A 21,374-nucleotide genomic window follows, 5' to 3' on the forward strand; every position below is an offset into this window, starting at 1 on the left:
TCTATAGACTTATCCATTTTTTAATTTTAAATTTTTTACAAAATAATTCTTTTTTTAAGAGTTTCTAACACAGAAACTCATTCAAACTCCAGGACAGTTTCTCATTCTTACCGAAACGTAGAGCCTTACTGTGCATTTCTGTACTGTGCCCACCTGCTGTCTTTCACTGAGAGTTGTGCATATGTACGTGAAGGCTGAATTTAGTCCTTAAAAGTTTAATGCAACTTTTTGTGAACAAGGAGCTATGCTACAGACAGGGTCCTTGGAAGCTGATGTGGCTGGATACTTCAAAGCAGCTACCTTCTCACACATGTGTTACTATACCACTATCAACAGAACTCCCTGAAAAAGATGCCAATTCTGTCTAGCTATTTCTTTAAGACCATAAATGGTCTGATTCAGTACTTTAAAACATAGTTATTATTTATAATAAGGCTCTGAAGGCAGATGTGAATTTATAAAAGCAGTTTTTCCACTCTTTATACAAGAGTGTAGTGCAGCAAAGCTGGGGATTTACTAAACTCTCCATGGCAGAAAGAATTACTTTTCCTCCTCCACTGGCAAATGTCATCCAACACACCTGACATCTGTTTAAGACAGCAGAACAAGCTGTTTCTTTTGGAACCTAAGAAACTCAAATATGCTTTAAAATACTATAAAAGTCTAGTAACAAAGCCACGCTCGCTAGTGGCAGAGAATGTAACCATGTAATTTACTGAATTTCTCTCTAAGCTCTTAGCCACAGCCTTAGTGGCAGCATCTTACCTCTTAGTACGGACTTGAGGTTCAGCTTGGCTTGGCGATGCAGATCCTCCACACAAGGTGGCCTCGTGGAGGGCAGAAACACATTTTCCTGCTGGTGCCAGGGAGCGGTATAATGGACTGTCCATCTACTTTCTTCATCTAAGTTGGAGACAGCTGCAAAGAAAGAGAGAGAGAGAGAATGTAATACACAAATTATATGCAGCTGAATGAGGACTGTGCATAAACAGTTGAGATGCATGAGCTGAGGATATTAAAATAAAAACAGACCAGCTCTTCAGATGTTACACTGGTATAAACTGAAAGTAACTCTATTGACGTTAATAAGATGACACCGGCTTTACACTGTTAGGAATGGAAACAGTCAGGCCCACTGCTTTTACACCTCACAAACTGGCCAGGCCCCAAGAGCAGCTTGGCAGGATCCCAATGGCCACAACTAACTCACCAACATAAAAAAACCTATTAAAAAAAACTTAGTGCTTCTCAAGTTCAAATTCTCTAAAATAATTCTCTAGTAATAAATCAAACTAGTTAATTAACAAAAGTACACCACTATAATATTTATACTTATAATTTATCTTCCCTGAGATGCTTACATTGTTTGTTGTCTAAAAGTTTGCTATCAATATAAACTGTGGTTGAATAGTCTGGCCCCTTTCTCTGTTGGGACAGGAAAAGGGCAGCTGAGGTATCACACCTCTAGCAGCATTTGCCCTTCAGAGCACACACTGTGCATCCAACTCTCCCAAGCAAAAAATTACAGCTGTGCTTGTCTCCCAAGTACCTCTTATGCAGGCTCAGCCAAACTGTGTTGGTCATTTAGCTGCTCTCCACCCTCTTGTTCCCATTTTTGAGTTTTCATGACTTATTTGTTAAAATTGGGGTAGCATAGGAGCTGCATGCTATCAATGTCACAGCACTAGCTGCACTGTATCATTATTAAGCATTAGAAACATAGTGCCTTACCTAGTGGCAGATAAACTGTACTGGCTGTGTGACAGTGAGAGCTTCCTTGCCTTGAAGAATAATTATAAAATAATTGCATTGATTAAACAAAATAAAGGAACTTGCAAATTAATGTCAGAATCTAAGTACAACAGTATCTTGTGGTGTTTTGTCAGATCCTTTAATAAATGTTTTCAAAATGTTTTTGTTGGACTGTTCATTTGCTCACAAGTTTGACTGGCCACGTGGCCTGGCCGCTCCCCTCCTGTACTTACTTTCATTGTCCTGGATGTAATAGAAAACACCTCATGCAGCAAGGCAGACAATGGTGACATGGTGTATGGCTGCATTCTCTGTCCTTGCCAATCAGAGGTCAAATACAAATGATAATGAACAGACAAGTCACTCACTACCTGAGTACAATATCAATCATCCTAGAATTACAGGCAACAAAAGGTACATTAACAGACTGACTTACCAAGAAAGAATGCCTTGCATTCACCTTACAAAATAAGAAAAGTCAGACACACCAGCATACTGCTTAGCTCTACTCGGTACCATATTGAGAGAATTCTACTAGAGCATGATTAAAAGGACTAACGTGTGCTACACATGCTCAGACTGCCAGATCAAACTCAATTAGCTTGTCTCAATGAATTAAATCTCACCAGCTAAATATGCAAATAAATCAAGAAAAACGTTTCTGACTAGAATGATGCTACACAATGAGACAACACCCCAAATTTATGTACATATTCTGCAGCTGTAGAGCTGGGGGAGGGAGGGCATTAGAATAACACCTTTTCATACAATGACGATAGATACATAGAGCAGCAAGTTACATCAAGGCTTTCAATTCTCAGAAGTAAACAGCTTACTTTACATGAAAAGCTTCTTCAAAGCCATTCCGAGAGACATAAGGAATAGAAGTTAGTTAACATTCACTCATCCTTACAAAGAAGCTCAGGTACATTGCCTTCCAGACTACTGCCTCTGCACATTATGAAACATGTAGAGAAAAAACTGTACAGATTTTCTGACAAGGGTTTCTATAACCTATTTTACACACACACACTCACCCACCCACACACCTTTCTTACCACAAAATTCCAACACTTTCCAGACATACAACATGTATGCACATAACTACTTACTCTTCTTCTTGAAAAGTTTAATTAAAGATTTCAGCTTTGTGTTGATGAACACCACCATTTCCAAGCTGTCTTATTTGTGGGTCCTGGAGTTTAGTTCTCATAGAAAGCAGGTAGCTGGGTTTTCAATTTGTACTTGCCAAAGCTCTACAAACCCTGCTAACTTTGCCTCTTCCTACACCCCTCTTCTCCACCCCATGCCCTTCTTTTTGCACAACTGTGAGATTGTCCTTTTTGTCCTGGCAGTTAGCAACCATTAACAATCCTTGAACCTGAACATCTCCTTCTGAAACATAATCCTGGGGGCTGGGAACAGCTAATTACAACTTCTGAAGGAAAGAAAAGAGAAAGCCAATCGTTCATATTTGCATAAAACAAGATCAGGCTTTTTGGCTTCAATGCTCATTCATCCAGTTCACTCTAGCAAATCAACAGTTTTCCTTCTCCGGGTTTCACTCCACCACAAACTGAGCCAATTGTAGGTAATTTCCGTTTCCACTGCACTAACAGGATCTTCCAAAATCCTTTACAGTGTCGCAGGGAGAAATGTGGCTACTTTCATCTCCATCCTTTGTATCAGGCAGGCTAATTGTGAGTGCATGGAATTTGAACTGGCTGGGACAGTGTGGCTTTCTACCTCTTTCAACTATTGTTTCTCAAACACGCCCCCAATCCCTCCCTCCTATTCCATAGGCAACATTTCTGAGCCACAAGGCTCTACAATTGAATCTCCATGGAGCTGTAAATGAGAGCTGCATTCTTGTGTAAATCAGGATCCCCTTCTTTCTCCCCCCCCCCCCACTTTCTTAATGTCCCAAGACCTGCATTTTAATTGTCCCTATCATGGAAGGGGTTTTTCTTTTGAGGGCGGGATATTTCTTTGTTGCCAAAATATCCCCCTCCCCATCCCATTACAATGATAGAAACAACCCAGCAATCTTACACATTGAATTGCATTCTGTCACCTGAGGAACTATCCTGATTAGGATCAACTTGGAAGCTTCCTTAACAAAATGAATAATAAAGCTATAATAAAAAATTATTTCTGTCCAATACTGAAACTATAATTCAACAAAGAACACTAGTACAAAAGTGGATATGGAAAGGCTTTTTGAAATGCACTTTAACTTCATGCCTTTAAATATTTCTGTACATCAGCCCATATACTTTTCTATTTAGATGTGAATTACTATTTTACCCAAGTTAAAGAGAAAATGCTAAGTACCCCATCCATCCGCTCAGCAGGGCATGCCCCTTATACAATGCTAGGATTCAAGAAGCAAGACCTCCTATACAAAGCAAGGGTCGGCAACTGCCTTGGGTTAACAATGAAAGGATTTTTCTTTGGGGAAAGAAATACTAGTAGCAGGGGTCTTAATGTGCCCACAAAGCTGCTTCAAGTTCTAGTCTTCACAGTACAGCATGCAAAAGCAGGTGCACTTGAGAAGCATCCAATTCCCAGCCCTGCTGGTTCGTCTCAGAATCACAACTGTGGAGAAGGGAAGCTAAACAGAAGGGATAATATTTTTAATTCATACACTGCCTCTCAGCCAAAAGGACCCCAAAGTTCTTTACAAACTACAAGTGTGTTTAATATCACATCCACCGCTGGGGGGCAAGTCCCAGAGGCACTCTGTCTAGCTCACCACCAAGGCAGCCAGAACATCCTGGAAGCGCACACACTGGAGTGGCAAGTGTTTCACTCCTTGAAAAGGTGCGAAAAGCTTTTCCCACAGGCTGGGAAAAAGGGACAGGGACCTGGCCTTGAACTTTTAACCTCTCTTTGGGGAATGTAGAACTACCAGTGAGAGGGACAGGGGCTGAGACTTCCCCTTGTGTAAATGTGAGGTGTCATCCTAGTTCACCAGTGCAGGGCCAGCCACATTCTTGCCCTACACAAATAACCACCACACACCACACTAGAAACACAAGGATGGGAGCAAAAGTTGGACAGAAAACCAACATACTGCACGTTTGCAGTTGATGAAAGATGGGACAAGCCTTTATGGGTATACGTTCCACATCCTTCATTGTCCTGGTAATGATAAACTGCATGCTACTTATTTCATCTGCCATGGAAGGGTGAAGAGGCTGAATAAACTTTCTGAGATTTCAAACAAGAATGCCCCTGATTTGCAGGTAAAGATATGCATCTGGAGAGGTAGCTGAAGGTAAAAAGGAGGGAGAAAAGGAAGCAAAAAGTGACTTTGATGCTATTAAAACTGTGTACACCAGACCACATGACATAAATTGCCTACAAGTCTATCAGGGGTTGAGCAATGCAGAGTAAAATTGGTTCTGGGTAGAGCTTGGAATTGGAAGGGCTGATGGAGTCATGCTACAAGGCATAACGAGGCTGGTGAAAACCAAGGTGCAGAAGTTGCATGGCAAGAGAGCATCCAAGTCGACAGGGCAAGCCATGACAGAAGCCCTTACGGGTCTAGGTTGAAGTACAGAACATCGCAGTCTGTTACGTAAACCCATCCTCCACAAGAGAAACAAACTATACCAGAAAAAGCTTGGCTGTGTTGCTGCATCTATACTAGTGACTTTGCTAGCACAGCAACATCTCTCAGAGATTGATATCATGGTCTACACCCCTGACCAATACAGTTGAGCCTGAAGTGTAGATCTGGCTGGCCTACATACTGGCCCAAATCTAGATTAACTATGTAGCATCTGAATTATGTTATTTATAATTCGATAGCTGAAGGGAAACGGGTCCCTGGTCTCAATCCTGTTCCTAAGTCTACATCCCTGGAAATAACCACCAGTCCCACTGGCACCCTTGTTCTCAGTCTTTGCAGAAAAGTTAAGGACCAAAAAGCCTGGCGATTAAACACCTTACCACTACCCCAAGCCTCTCCAAAAACTTATCAGCAAGGGACACTATCCTGAAGCTTGTACTGTCACTGCCTATGCTGTTCTGCCATATAGATAAGGGATTTCAATTTCCAAATCTAGCTTATTTTATTACTAGTAAATGCCACTATAAAGCAGGGGAAAAATAGTAACTGGCCCCAGTAACAGTTATGTTGGTAATGAAGCGCTAGCAGCCAAACTGAAGCATTCGGGGAGAATCCTTGGAAAATTCTGAATGGTAAAGAAAGTTTCCTTAATTTTCCATTTGTTTCCATAAGATTCCTTTCATCACGCCCTCTAACCTGTTGAAGGCTCAGATGTGAAAGGTCTGTGTCTCAACCTCACTTACACATTTTCAGTCTTTAATCATCCTTGGAAGCAAGAGCCTGAGCCTTCCCCACAGAGTGCAACCTTCAACGTAACAACACAGTCCAATCACTGCAATCCATCACTTAAACATGCTTCTTCCCCTGTATGGATGTTTAGTGGCATCTGTGAACTTAGTATATATTGTCTGATCAACATTACCCAGAATGACCACAGCACAGTTGCATTGTTTCATTTACAATAGTATCATGTATTCATATTTAAAATAGTATGATGGGAAATTGTGTGCGTGTGCGCATGCGTGCGTGTGCGCACTCAGCAAAATGACTGACCAACATAGTAAAACAAGCTTGATTAGTTAATCATTAAATCACACAGTGTTATAATATCCTGTGCTGCAAAGAGCCGCAAGAGACACATTTGCAGCTCCTAAGCTTCAGTTCACAGGATCCACAGCCGGAGCAGTCTCTACCCGTGGGGCTGCCAACTCCCAGCCACGGACTCCCAGCCCGTCATGGGGCTACTGTTCCTGGCCCCAGGCGGGGCTGCGAGCATTGCAGGGCTCCTAGTGATGCTTACTGGGTAACCGGTTAACTGCCCATTCCCATTACCGGTTTCCCATTCCCATCCCTACTGGGCTTGGAGACTAAAGTATCCACAAAATGTATTTCCTCAAGGTCGGGGTGGAAATACAAAGGTAGGACAGTTTGGGGAAGCTTATACTATTATCAGCCCCCCCAATAATTAAAGGGCTTCATTTTCCATAGCCATCAAGTTAGCAGTCAAAACACCATCCCTAAAATTAACTTATTAAAAAAATATTAAGAGCTAGTTATAGTAGTAAAATAATTGCACTAGCATTCATATAGGGCTGACCCATAGTTGGGATGTGAGACTGGACTTGGAAGACAGAGGTTCAATTCCCTGTTCTACCACAAACTTCCTGTGTGACCTTGGGCAAGTCACTTTGTATCTCTGTATCTTATTTTCCCATCTGTACATGGAATAACAGCACTTCCCTACCTCACAAGAAAGTTGTGAGGAGAAGAAACTAAACAATTAACAGGGGTAGACGTACTATCACCACCAGGGCTCGACAAAGTATTGAATCTACTCGCCCATGGTGAGTAGATTTCAGCCGGGCGCCCCGTTCATTTGCGGCGCACGCATGCGCAATGTGGGTCTTGCGCATGCGCAGTGTGGGGCTGGCGAGCAGCTTTCGCTGCCGTTCGTCAAGCCCTGATTATCACATAGGCTGTATAAGTAGCTTCTCTAGACAGGTAGGTGTTTGGCAAATTCAAAATGTTTGACAAAATAAAAATCAAAAGGGAAGTAACGTTTAGCAGAAAGTGATATGATGAAATGGAAAGGAATGTTTTGTTTAATGAGATCATTAATTGAAGGCGCTTCTCCTGTCCTACAGGATGAAACAACAGGTGGCAGAAAGATGTGTGTGTGTGTGTGTGTGTTTCAGAGCACAAAGAAAAGACAACTAATCATCTAGGGTAAAAAATGCCTATTCAAAACTTTGGAGAGTATCATGCATAACCACTGGTAAACTTGTGCTTCTCTCTCTCTTTTTTTTTTTTTTACACGACAGAAGTCTCGCTGCATATTCAATTTCAGGAAAGTTGAACAATCCTCTTTTTTGACTATTTCAGCATTGATTATTTTGTTTTGTTTTAAAGTCTGCCAATAATGTTGCAACAGTAGCACTGTAGTAAATGATAAAGGCCATGCACATGTCTGAAATCTTTTAAATATAGAAGGATTGCAAACGCGCAATCAGTAGTATACGGAGTGCTTGAAACACTGCATCCCCTCCCCCTTACCCCCTCTTTCCTCCTTTTTAGAGTTAGGTTTCAGCAGACCTGTACCATGACAACCGATTGGGGCAGTCATCCCTGATAATCACAGCCATATAGGAGGTCTGTGCTTGTGAAACTATCTGGAAATATTCAGGCAGACCACTGAGACAGCATTCCTTTATCGAATCAGCATTCATGTAAGCCATGGAACTCTGCCCCACTGCTACCAATCTTGTGAAAATCTGAGGCTTTACGAACCAAGCACCAAGTCTAGACAAATCTGGGACATTTATAAACAGGTTCACAGCATATCTGCCAAAGGCACTAGAGCAACTGTGCATGATGAGAACAACTATTCCTGCTTATCATACTATGCATGATGGTGTTATGCAAAACTCAGAAAATATTTAGCAAATAAAAAATCTAGTTCTCCTCCTACTCATGTTAATAGTTTCACCATTCATTTCCATGCAGGCAGGGTTGAGTCCAAGCCTCAGACTACACACACCATGAAGTTCATGCAAAGAGCAACGTGATTTGCCTAGTTACTATCAGATGTACTTCCCCATAGGCTCAAAATACAAGTGTTAAAATTGTAAGAGATAGCCACCATATTGTTCAGCAAACAAATAATAGTCACAGATGCTCTGGAAACCTTTTAAAAAGAGAGTTTTTAAAAGATAAAAATTCCTGTCTGAACTGTCCAGTACATCTCCATTTCACATTTAATAAATGTAATAATGGAGGAGAGGCGTGTTTCCAACATCAAATTAAATGTTTTTCATCTTATCAGACATGCCAGTCACCAAAAACTAAAATATAGCAGTATACTCTTTTGTGGTTCTTATGTCCATGAATATGAAATGGTTTTCACACATATATAAGGAAGGAGGGTATATACAGTATGACCATAAGCACATCAGGTTAAGCATACTACTAAGAACTGCTCTGAGTCATCTCATCAATCCCTTTAAGCAGCTTGTCACCCAACATATTCAGTCTGAGAACATGTGCTTTATATGGCCAATGAGAGAAACAGGAAAGTGGACCTGATCCTGCAAGGTGCTGAGTAACTCCTCCAAGCTAGAGGGTGTGTTCCGCTTCCATCGATTTCAAAAGGGAGTTGAGGGTGCTCAGTACTTTACAGAACTGGGTTGCAAGACAGTCCATTTCTTTTTTAATTTCAATTAAAAAATACTCTTGTAGGAGACTAAAACATACAAAACAGCTCAGGTATGGGAAAAGTGTCTCGCTATGTCCATTATTTTATTACAATTCCAGTCATCTTGTCTCATGCCATCAACTGTCAACCTGGAGAGGTACCCAAAAGGCTGTATTCCTTTAGCAGTAACTAATTTATAAATTAACAAGAGTCCCCCCCACACTCCTTTGGATCCAATCATGTCTGGCCAGCTCAGGGCATTTTTCCTGAGAACAAAAGTCAGTTCCCACCACAAAGGCACTCCCAAGTGGCAACACATTCAGCTGCCTTCCTATCTGGAACTCAAGTAGCTCACAATGGCTTCTTTCAAGACAATCTCGCTCTCCATGAAGCATGATACTTCCCCAGCTACTAACAAAATTATAATAATTAAATCTGGGATGGAGGGGCAGAGGGGAAGAGAGAGAGGAGAGAAGTATTTTATCCAAAAGCAGCTGTAAAAGAGAGGTCCATGCCCCACTTAACCCTCTGGGGGGGCATGCCCAAAGTCTCTCTTCACATAGGCGATTACCAAGCAGGTATTGATTTAAAGATATCACAAAAGCTCCCTCATTTATTCATGCTCATTGGAGATTAAGGGCTGCAGTCTCTGGTAGATAAAATAATCAGATTAATCATTCTGTTTCTTATTTACGCCACAACACAAAAAAGCTAATTCGTTCCTTCAACAGTTCAAAAATCTTCTTCATATTCTCCAGCTATAGCAAACAGGTCACCAAAGAGAGACAGGCTTTTAGGCAGACCTGCACAGAGGAAAAACAACAGCTTTCCCAGCCAAATATTGTAAGAATATGAAGAACAGAACATTTATCTACTGTGCAACTTTTAATGTGTTTGTTTTAAATTCAGGTGAGCAACCATTTGTCTTTGTTCATATCAATGCTTGGATTAGCTCAATATTTGTTTAGATTACATCGGAAAATATTCTTTATTGTAAAATTTCAAAGGTTCTCTGTTGTTTGTGACCATGAAGTTTGGTTTACTCTTTGGGGAAACAGAGCAGCCCAGAAGCCCTGGCACGTGTGCCACAAGTGGCACGTGAACCGATTTTTACTGGCATACGGGACAGGAACTCAGCCCCACTCCTCCCCCTTGAACATCTACAGGCTGCAGCACCAGTTCTGGCTTCCTGCTGGGGGGGGGGGGGGCGGGAGAGGTGCTTGCATCCCTGGGGCTGCTTCCTGCCTCAGAAGGGGGCAGGGCTCAGCCTTCTCTGCAGAACTGGGGCTTAGTAGCTGGCCCACATGGCACGTCGGGGCCTAGGTTGCACAGTGCTGATCCCCATGAGCTGTGTGCAGGGTCCCTTCCCCAGCGCTCCGCTGCACCTGGCTGGGCAGGAGCCAGCCCTGGACAGCCCCAGGCTCTGCCTGCTCCAGCCTGTGCCACAGCCTGCAGGCAAAGGGCTGGGCAGGGCAGGGAAGAGATGCTGCCCCCCACCCCTACCTCTCCTCACTCCAGTGCTGCTCCCAGGGCACTGCTAGTCCCAGAACTGCTGCCCTGCTGGTGAGTGCGCTGAGGGCACAGGGATGTGGGGGCAGAAGGGAGTGAAGGAGAGTGGGGGGCAGGATGGGAGAGGGTAGGGCTTGCACTGAGGGACATGGGATCAGGCTGCAGGGGCAGTATGGGAGGGGGCAGGGGTTGCACTGAGGAGTATGGGGCAATGCAGGGGATCAGGCTGGGGAGATCATGGGACTGAGGGGAGTGAGGCGGAAGCATAGGGAAGATGTGAGGGGGGATACAATTTGCAGAAGCTGCACTTTCCTTTATTACCCACTTCTTCGCTTCCTTCCCCAACGAGCTATTTGGCTGCAGTCTCACCCTTGCACCTTTACTGCGATACTCCCCCATCCCCACCCTGCCCCCAAACTCCCTCTTGTACTTCCAGCCCACACCCTCTCCTGCCACCAAACTCCCTTCCAGAGCCTGTTCTCCTCACCCCAACCTGCACCCTACCTCCCACCCAGATCCTGCATCCCCATCCCACTTGATGGCAGTCCTGTCCTGCACATTGAGCCCCTCATTTTAGTTCCTACCCAGAGCCTCAGGGGGGTCCACAAAATCCGCTAACTCTGGAACCATAGAAAAGTAAATCTGGCCTATGGAAAGCCCTGAACCTCAGTCCTCCCTGCCCCTTCCCCTCATCCCATAGGTTCTGTACTGCCAGAAGAGTGAGGTGTCTCAGTTGGGGGCCACATAAGTGAGGATTGGGGGTTTGGGGAGGAGGTTTTTTTTTGCTTCTCAGTTATGTGGTCTCCAACTGATTTTTCTGTGGGTCAGTGACCCCCAACTCAAAAAAAGTTCCCCACATATGCCATAAATAAAGAAAACATGGAAACTTTTTGTGTTGGACATTCTACTTTATTTAAAATGAAGATTGATAAACTAACATGAAAAAGTTAAAACACTTAGGCTATGTCTAGACTGCAGGCATCTTTCGAAAGAGCATCTTTCGAAAGCATCTTTCGAAAGATCGCGTCTAGACTGCAGGCGGATCTTTCGAAAGAAAAATCCGCTTTTTCGAAAGAGAGCACCCAGCGAGTCTGGATGCTCTCTTTCGAAGACGGCCTCTTTACATTGAAGAACACCTTCCTTCGAAAGAGGAACTTTCGAAGGAAGGCGTTCTTCCTCGTGAAACGAGGTTTACCGCCATCGAAAGAAAAGCCGCGTACTTTCGAAATAATTTCGAAAGAACGTGGCTTGAGTCTGGACGCAGGTGAAGTTTTTTCGGGAAAAGGCTACTTTTCCCGAAAAAAACCCTGAGTCTGGACACGGCCTTAATCTGTTTAATAATATAAATTAAACCATTCTCCCCAGCAGCAGCACTAGCAAAATGGCTTGGGCATAATTATGTAATTAATGGTGAGTTTCCATTAGCAACTGGTGGGCCATGGAAAGGTTTACATTGACTCAGGTGGTCCACGGGGTGTGCGGTGGAGAGCACCCCTTCCCTCCCGGGAGCTTGGCATGGCCCAGGGCAGGAGAGTTAAATCTTGGCACAGCACGTCGGAAAAGCTGCTGACACATGGTTTAGATGCATTGTACTACCCTCCCAGCCCACCATGTCCCGCTTCGTGGCAGTGGGAAGAGGAACGCCCAAGGACTGGGGCATTCTACTCCCTGCTGCCACAGAGAAGCAGATCAGAGTTGGCTGAGAAAGGGCAGCACAGTGGGGCCCATCGGAGCAGGCTGCTAGGTCACTACAGATCCCACCAGTGCGGTGACTGTGTGTCTGTGGGGGGGAGAGGGGAAGAGCACTGCTGCCACCCTGCACCAGGCCCCATACTCCCCTGGGTTCCTCCTACACATAGGATATTTGAGACGGCCTCCAAAGCACGGGGCCTGGGGTGGCCATTCCAAAACATCCTATGGACAAGATGGCTCCGAATGTACATCCATCTTCCCTCCCTACATTGCTCACCATGACCATTATATCTGTATATGGACCAAGTGGATTTTTCATGGAGTGGAGAGGCAGGAGACCCAAGTTCTTATTTCATCTCGTCCACTGATTTTTGTGTGTAACCTTCAGATATGTCATCAAACTCTTTATGCTCTCAGGCAGAGGTGGCCAAAATATAGCCCGCAGTCCATATTCAGCCCATTAAGCCACCACATGAGACCCATGGGCACAGCAGGAGCCTCAACCAGGCTCCCTGCTTGTCCTGCCCCCCAAACTGCTCAGAACAACTCTCTGAATACTGCAAGTCCCCCTGAGGGAAAGAGATGCCTGTGAGATGCCGCACCCCCACCCCCTTCATCTCACAGTTCCCATTGGACGGAAACTCGCCAATGTGAACTGTCTGTTTGCAAGACAGCAGCCCGCAAAAGTACTCTCTCTCTCTCTCTCTCTCTCTCTTTCCCTCCAGGCTCACAGTGTTTGGAGCAGCACATGGAACCCTGCTCTGAGCTGTGTGAAGGAGCAAGGCAGAGAGCCTGGATGAGGAACCTGCTGGGCTGCTGGCCAGAAGCCACCCAGGTGAGAATCTCCCGGCCAGAGCTTGCCTCTGGCACCCCAGCTCCTCCCACCCTCCAACCTTCTTTCTCCCCCTCCCACCCCGACTCTGCACCCCTCTTCCAGGTCAGAATCCTCTCCTGCACCCATACCCTTTTCCGGACCTTGCACCCTCTCCTGCACCTCAATCCCTTACCCCAAGTTCCTTTCTGCCCAAGTAATGTATTGACTTCATATAACCACCTGACTTTGTTTTGTGAGAAGGTGCAAGGAGGAATCATAATTTACTTAGGATGCACTGCAACTTGAGACCCTGTCCACCTCACAGGTCTGCAGAAAACTTATTGCGCTGGTCAAGAGATACAGGCAGTCCCCGAGTTACGCGGATCCGACTTACGTCGGATCCGCAGTTACGAATGGGGCACTTCCTCTCCCTGGTCTCGAGCAGACCAGGGAGAGGAAGCAAAGCGGCGGCGGAATGCGCGGCCAGCTGACAGCCCAGACGCGTCTGGGCTGTCAGCTGGCCACGCGCTCCGCTCTGCTCCCCCCGGTCTGCAGACCAGGGGGAGGGGGAGCAGAGCAGAGCGGCAGAACGCGCAGCCAGCTGACAGCCCAGACGCGTCTGGGCTGTCAGCTGGCCGCGCGTTCTGCCGCTCTGCTCTGCTCTGCTCCGCTCCGCTCTGCTCCCCCTCCCCCTGGTCTGCAGACCAGGGGGAGGGGGAGCAGAGCGGAGCACGCGGCCAGCTGACAGCCCAGACGCTTCTGGGCTGTCAGCTGGCCGCGCGTTCCCCCGCTCTGCTGTGCTCCGCTCTGCTCCCCCTCCCCCTGATCTGCAGGGGGGGGGGGGGAGCAGAGCGGAGCACGCGGCCAGCTGACAGCCCAGATGCGTCTGGGCTGTCAGCTGGCCGCGCGTTCTGCCGCTCTGCTCTGCTCCGCTCTGCTCCCCCTCCCCCTGGTCTGCAAACCATGGGGGGGGGGAGGAAGCAGAGCGGAGCACGCGGCCAGCTGACAGCTCAGACGCGTCTGGGCTGTCAGCTGGCCGCGCGTTCCGCCGCTCTGCTCTACTCTGCTCCCCCTCCCCCTGGTCTGCAGACCTGGGGGACGGGGAGCAGAGCAGAGCAAAGCCGCGGAGCCCGAGGGCAGCAGGATAGCCACGGCGCGTCTGGGCTGTCCCACTGCCCGCGTGTTCCGCCGCTTTGCTCCCCGTCCCCCTGGTCTGCAGACCAGGGGGATGGGGAGCAAAGCAGAGCAAAGCCACGGAGCCCGAGGGCAGCAGGATAGCCACGGCGCGTCTGGGCTGTCCCACTGCCCCCGTGCTCCGCGGCTTTGCTCCAGACGCCTGTGGTACAGCAGCTGGGGCGCTGCCGGTTGGTCCCGTAGCGCCGCTCTGGGTGCCACTGGACCAACCCAGCAGCACCCCAGCTGCTCTGCCCCAGGTGTCCCCTAGTCAGCAGCTGCTGAAAATGACCAGTGGCTGACTACAGGAAGCCCCTGCCCCGGGCTTCCTGGAATCAGCCGCTGATCAGTTTCAGCAGCAGCTGACTTGGAGATGCCTGGGGTTCTTAAGCTGAATCTGTATGTAAGTCAGAACTGGCGTCCAGATTCAGCCACTGTTGAAACTGATCAGTTTCAGCAGCGGCTGAATCTGGACGCCAGTTCCGACTTACATACAGATTCAACTTAAGAACAAACCTACAGTCCCTATCTTGTACGTAACCCGGGGACTGCCTGTATACTGATCTCATGACACCAAACACATATACAAAAATTGAAAAACAGAATTCAAACAAGACCTTTGTGTGGTTCAATTCCTCTTAATTAAAATATCCCTATGATGTCCTTAATATGAAAGTTTAGTCCCATAAATGTACCCTGTTAATTAATTTAACTTCTAAAAATAACCATCATATGGAGGCTGGTTTGAAGTTTTATTTCCAACTCTGCTTGACAGACTACACAGGCATGAGACATTTCTAGTGTCACTGAAACACAAACTAGCAATTCAAACCTGACCATCCTGTTTTCAATTCACATGAAAGGCTGTGTCTCCTTTGAGATTACCTAAACAAATATATTTTTGAATTGTAAATGATGTAACTATGAAAGAGATGTGTCAAGACTTTAATATGTATGCAAAAAACAATTGCGAGCATCCAGCCTTCCAAGATTCTCTTTCACACTGGAAACCTTGTTAGACCTAAGTGCAATTCCAGGTCAAACCCTTGTTTGCAATGAGGTACTATTATGGGCAACCCGAGTCCAAGAAAAGCAAACAATAGCATCACATATACTGCCTGAAAAAATATCCTTGGAAGTATAACTGGAGAGTGATGGAATTTGCCACTTCCTTCTGAAAAGTGAACTACAGGTTGCACCTCCCTTAACCGGGACCTCTCTGGTCCGGCAACATCTATGGTCTGGCATGACCATGGATATTTCTGGACCATAGAGCCCAGGAACAGGGACATCTGGTGGCAGGGCAGAAGTGCAGTGGGGGGACCAGTGACTCAGCTGGGAGTCCAGTGTTGGGGGTGGGGGGGAGATGGCGGGGAGTTCTAGCCCCAGTGGTCGGGGAGCTCCAGTCATGGCCAGGGAACTGCAACCCTGGCAGTGGCTGTGGAGCTCTGACCCCAGCCCCTGCTTGAGCCATAGAGTCCTGGCTGCAGAGCAAAGTATCTGCACAGCTCCAGCCCCAGCTGTAAAGCTAAGTGGCTGTGGAGCTCCAGCCCCACTGCTCTGGCTCTGGCAACAGTGGGGCCAGCAGCAGCTAGAAAGCCCCAGGGCTGGGGCAGCAGCGGGGCCAGGCTGCCTTAGTCTGGTGGCAGTGGGGCAGGGCAGCACAGGCCATGAGGAGAGGGACATCCCCATGTCCAGGCAAATCCCCTCGTTCGGGAAAGGCCCCGAAAGTGCCAAGGGAGGTCCAACCTGTACAAAGGAAAAACTGGGGTGTGTGTCCCTTTACTTCTTTCTGACCTATACAGAAGGCCTGACATTTCTACAACTGTCCTCCACAAAAAAAGGGACAGAATGTTTCTGCTTCTTTTAATAGTAAATATATGAGATCTTCCCTGTTTTTGCTGGAGAACTGACCAAGTGAGATTATACATCACAAGAGACTTTTAACCTACGCAACTAAGGGAGGGAAAAGTTTTAGTCAGATGCACACAATTATTTGAGTTATAAAACCACACACACACACACACACACACACACACACACACACACACACACACACACACACACACACACACACACACACACAAGAAAAATCTCTTTGTGAAAGATTCAAACCTTCACACCATTTTAACTAAGAAACAAGAAAGATTTCATTCCTGCTCTCTAGTTCTCAAACAAAAACATTCAAGACAGAGCTTCATATTCCTGATATATAAGGTTAGCAAAAATAAACAGGAGGAATAGAGGCAGGTGTGAATGACACACCTTTAACAAGAAAATGAACTGTGAGGGAGATGTGAAAGGGAGATGCCCTTATCCCCGCTAATAAACTACAACTATATGCTAACAAAACTATTAATAATTATTTACAGTCTTTTTACAGTAAAGTTGAACCAAAGAAGCTAGAAGCTACCAACACAGGAGGTTCCTTCCCAGACTTACCACCCTCAGCTTGCAGCAGATGAAGGCATAGTGCAAAGGTGCAGACCAAGGGACACTGTTTCTGGAGGACCTGGCACACATGTGTACCCACAGTAAAATCAGCACACTGAGAAGAATTATATAGGTTGAACCTCCCTAGTCCAGATACCTAAGGATCTGACTGATTCCGAACAAGATAATGTTCTGGACTACGGGAGGTCAATACTGTCTAGCAACATTAACACTGCTTGCTGGGCTGATAGAGGACATATAGGGATAAATTAGAGCTAAATAACAGCACAGAATACTGAGAGCTAGGACTGGTGGCTGTAAACAAACTTTATGGGACCACAGGAAACTTGGCCACACCCATGAAAAATGGACATCCAGCTAACTAAAATCATTCTGGATGATGGATGTTTCTGGATGAGAAAGTTCTGGATTAGAGAGGTTCAACCTGTAGCTGATGCCCAATTAGCTCATAACATTTACTCCCTGCTGAATGTACAAAACACCCATTTTATATACCTGTGCTGCAACTGCATTAGCAAGACCAGTGTTAATAACAACGATAACAATGCTGCATTTATACAGCGTTCTGTTCTTCAAAACAAACTGCAAACCTTAATTAATGAATCCTCAAAACATCCACATAAAGAGCCTCTTTCACAGATGGGAAAGAGAAGTAAGAGGTTGATAATCTGCCCATGACTACATCGCAGATCATTTACAGTTTTAGAATGACAACTTGAACTGCTGAGTCTATTTAGTGATCTGTTCACACCTCTAAACCAAGTCTCTCCATAAACACTGGCTTACCTGGCTGTGTCTAAGTAGGTACAGTCAAGGCTGAACTTGGTTATAAAACATGATTATAAAAATGTGCTAGGGCAGTGGTTCCTAAACTTTTTGGCAACACGCCCCCTTTTTGATTTTTGAGGAACCCTCACGCCCCACCCCACCCCCCAATAGCTGCAAAACTTGTTGATGGGGGAGGGGCTGGGTCGCCTTGTGCCTTCTCCCTCCCCTCCCTCCCCCCAGAATTTCTTCACACACCCCCAGTTTGGGAACCCATGTGCTAGGAGCTGACATGGGGGCCCAACCCAGCAAGCTTTCTCCACACAGAACTGCCAATGACTTGAATGGAAGTACTGTGCCTAGTGAGGGCTGGCAGGTTCAGCCAGATATTGTATTAAGATAGTCTCCTCATTAAAATAAAATCACAATTTGAGTAAGACCCACTTAACTGCAAAAATACGTCCTTTGTCCCTCAGTCTCCAACCTAATAAACAGTGGAAACTTTTCAAGCAGATGAAAGGCATTACAAGAGTGAACATTTAAAGCAATCCAGAACGCAGTCTATCTATAAAAATATTCATGCTACTAGATTTACTACTTATATTTGAAACCCTCTTAACCTACACAGTCATACCATCTTCATTTCAGTATCAATTTGATAAGTGCTTTTTAGACAATATACACAGTCATACCATCTTCATTTCAGTATCAATTTGATAAGTGCTTTTTAGACAATACGTATGCCAGAAAGAAATTAAAACCTCTTGAAAACGAACAGCTCAGCTCGGTGACCTTTTGCAAGGTGTGGAGAACACAACTTCCACATGAATGGAAGCTGCAGACACTCAGCGTCTTTAAAAGTCAGGTCAGCATTTCATTATATGTGTGTAATTTCAACGTAGGAAGTGTCTTGAGCTGGCCACAAATGCCAATATGATATAAAACTATGATTTCAAGCCAGCCAGTCCTGTCTTAACAATTCTGCAAAGATCCTGAAGTAATAGAGTGACAAATATTTTGGGGCGTTTTCTGCCAAATTTTCAGTTCACAATAAACTCTAGTGTCCTACTCAGTTACTCTGTACAGATAAATCCTTTGTTAATTTTTTAAAAGGCAAAGCATTATCAATAGTTAAAGAAAGGAGTAAACCTTGTCACCTTTTAATATAGCTTTAAAATTGTAGTGTGTTCCATTTCACATTCCAACAGCTGTACAGTATTTTAATGCTAGGTACAGTGGTCCAAATTCCACTCTCCTTTACTAACATGACTAACAGGACTGCCAGTTCTACATTCCAATAATATTATTAAACAATTTGATCTACTTAGATTATCAAGAGCAATGGAGTAGTCACTAGTTATGGCAGTGAAAATAAACACAAATGGAGGAGCCATGTTGTTAAAGTATGTTGTTTTTAAAAAAAATATTTTTGCCAGATGAAGTACCTAGTCAGCAGTCTCCAGCAAACTCAGTGAAAGGTGTGACCACTGAAAGAGAAAGTTCAACTAGACTGTTTACAACAAACATCAGTGGTGTAGTCAAACACAAATGAAATTTCCACCCTTAGGAAAACTTAATCAATAAAACCTCAATAATTTTGTTCTTAAGATGCACAGTGATGTGAAAAAGCCTTCAATTTCTTTAATCACATTTATGGGATGATGATACAGATGCATTCTGTTCTTCAGCAACTTTTATTCAGTATTATGAAATACAGTATTTGATGAAATATAATATCTTTACATACAACTCAACAATATGCTAGGGTGACTAAAAGTATCAGATTATAATATCCTTATTTTATAACCATGCCAAAAGTTATCTAGTGCAAAAACACCCTCAAGCACACAAATATTCTCCAATCACAGAGAAGTTTACTATTTTACAAATAAAGTCCAAAAATCATTCCAAGTTAATTACAAACCTGTAAAAAGCCGTTCTCCAATCTAATTTGCTTATCACCGCTGGTTTGATTCATGAGCAAACTTTGTGAAAGAATTTTAAATAGAGACACCTAAAATATCCAAAACATTTCCCAGTGTTTAAAATTCTATAAGGGTGCCCATTCCAGGCATCAAGAGATGAAACAACCCTTTTTCTATGCATGCTTTGAGAACACATTTTTTATGCAACACCAAATAGCGCTAACATTCACTTCTGAAGAATGAATACTACTGAAGACAAGATAGGCAAAATAATCTTCACTATCATCAGACACAAGAGAAAACCCTGCACTTCCCTATAGTTCTCCTTCAGTAACTATGGGGTAAAGGCTTACAACAAATTAAATCTACCGTGCATTGAAAGAGTGCCTCTGCCTCTATTTAATTATTTAATCTGACACTGCTCCTACTACCTGTTCAATGCTCTACTTGCACACTTCCAGAACACCAGCTCACCATCACTGGTCGAGCAATGCCTTCATGTTCATCATTCAAATGTGTCACAAACAAAAGGAAAATCAGGGAGATAAAAAGAACGCTGCTAGAAAAAACTGAAGGAGATCACTTAAACAAAATAGTTATCAAACTTTCTGTGAAAAGGAGCTCATTATAAATGTAATTAAAGTCTCCAGGCCAGAAACTCAAGGTTAGGGGCTCCCAAAAGACAGAACACAAAACTGCAAGAAAAACACTTTGTAAAAAGCCCACTAATTTGTTTTCAGGAAGGGCCAAAAAGCAGATGGATTTCATCCTCCTCTTCCCCCAATCACCCAGAGAGGACCTAAGAAACAATTTGGCACCATTGGTTCCAGCCTTTATATCACCACAGTTTTTAAGTTCCCTGTATCCAACAAAGGAAAGGTTTAACAGATTAATGTTTCTGCTAAAACTGAGTAGTAGTAAAAGTTGCCATTTGAATTACTGTCATTAGGCTCCGGTTTTAAAATGTTGAGAATAAATATTGACCCTTCTTGGAATTATTGTTTCAAAATGTCTGTGCATTCTAACAGAAAAGCCTACTTAACACTTGGAAGGAAGGCTTCCAAACAGTCTATGTGTTAGCAACTGAACTTTAAGAAACAAAACATTAAATTCAACAGACACTTAAGACTGTCACATTGGCCAGGTTTACACATCACCTGGGTCAGATCCAGCTATCAGGCTGGATGTTTGCCAACATATTGCCATTCTCAGACTGAAAAACTTCAAAAACAGACTGTGGAGAGAAATTGCCGAGCTGGGATTCACATGTAAAGCCGAACTGAACTGAACTGAACCGAACCTGAAGTGAAGTCTAAATCGGGGCCGCTCAACATGTGACCCGTGGGCCGCACGCAGCCTGTTTGTTTGCGGGCTGTGGTGCGGTTTGGGTTTACATGGGGCTCAACATGCCGCCCACAGGTGGGATTCTTTGAACATGGCCTCCACTGGGCATGGCCTCCACAAGGGCAAGTAAATAGAATGGTCTTCTGTTGATATGCATTTTAGTAGTTAAATTCCTGTCATTGCTCTTTAAAAGTGCTGTCATATGGGTAGGAATTGGGTAAATATTGCATTTTATTAATACCAGCAGAACTGACTTAAAATGGGGCTTGCATGTTGTATAGTCCTGATTTAATCTTTGTATTCAGTGTGAAATAAGCTTTTTCCATATATTTGTATATATATTTGCATGTATATGCAACCACACTTAAGTTGCGACCCTCAGCATATGCTGTGAGTATCACTGTGGCCCCCAGGGCTTCCAAAGTTGAGTAGCCCCAGTCAAAATAAAAAGTTAGTGGTTCTCAAAACAGAACAGGTAATCTCCCATTCAGCTACTCTTATCTTCTCACCACAACTGGAGATGAACCACATCCATTCTGATTTAATTAGCCCTGATGTCACAGTCCCATATCTGCATCCTTTTTTAACATTTGTTTTTTTTCTCTTCAGCATCTGAGGAAGTGAGTTGTAGCTGATGAACGTTTATGCTCTAACACGCTAATAAATCTGTTAATCTTT

At 44.5% G+C, this 21,374-nt stretch overlaps 1 protein-coding gene across 13 annotated transcripts in view; it reads right to left on the minus strand.

Moving 5' to 3' along the window:
• NHSL1 (NHS like 1) overlaps window positions 1–21,374 on the minus strand; it is a 261,028-nt gene that overhangs the window by 62,508 nt on the left and 177,146 nt on the right. For 12 of the 13 annotated variants that reach the window (XM_089777281.1, XM_075924282.2, XM_075924284.2 and 9 more), the window contains one exon: window positions 766–918. In XM_089777281.1, the coding sequence (XP_089633407.1) occupies window positions 766–918 (153 nt within the window). Of the gene's footprint in view, window positions 1–765; window positions 919–2,864; window positions 3,563–21,374 lie in introns of those variants that run through there. The other variant, XM_006112717.3, reaches the window with a different exon arrangement.

Source organism: Pelodiscus sinensis, chromosome 3 (genome assembly GCF_052426305.1).
Source record: "Pelodiscus sinensis isolate ZL-2025 chromosome 3, ASM5242630v1, whole genome shotgun sequence".
NCBI lineage: Eukaryota > Metazoa > Chordata > Testudines > Trionychidae > Pelodiscus > Pelodiscus sinensis.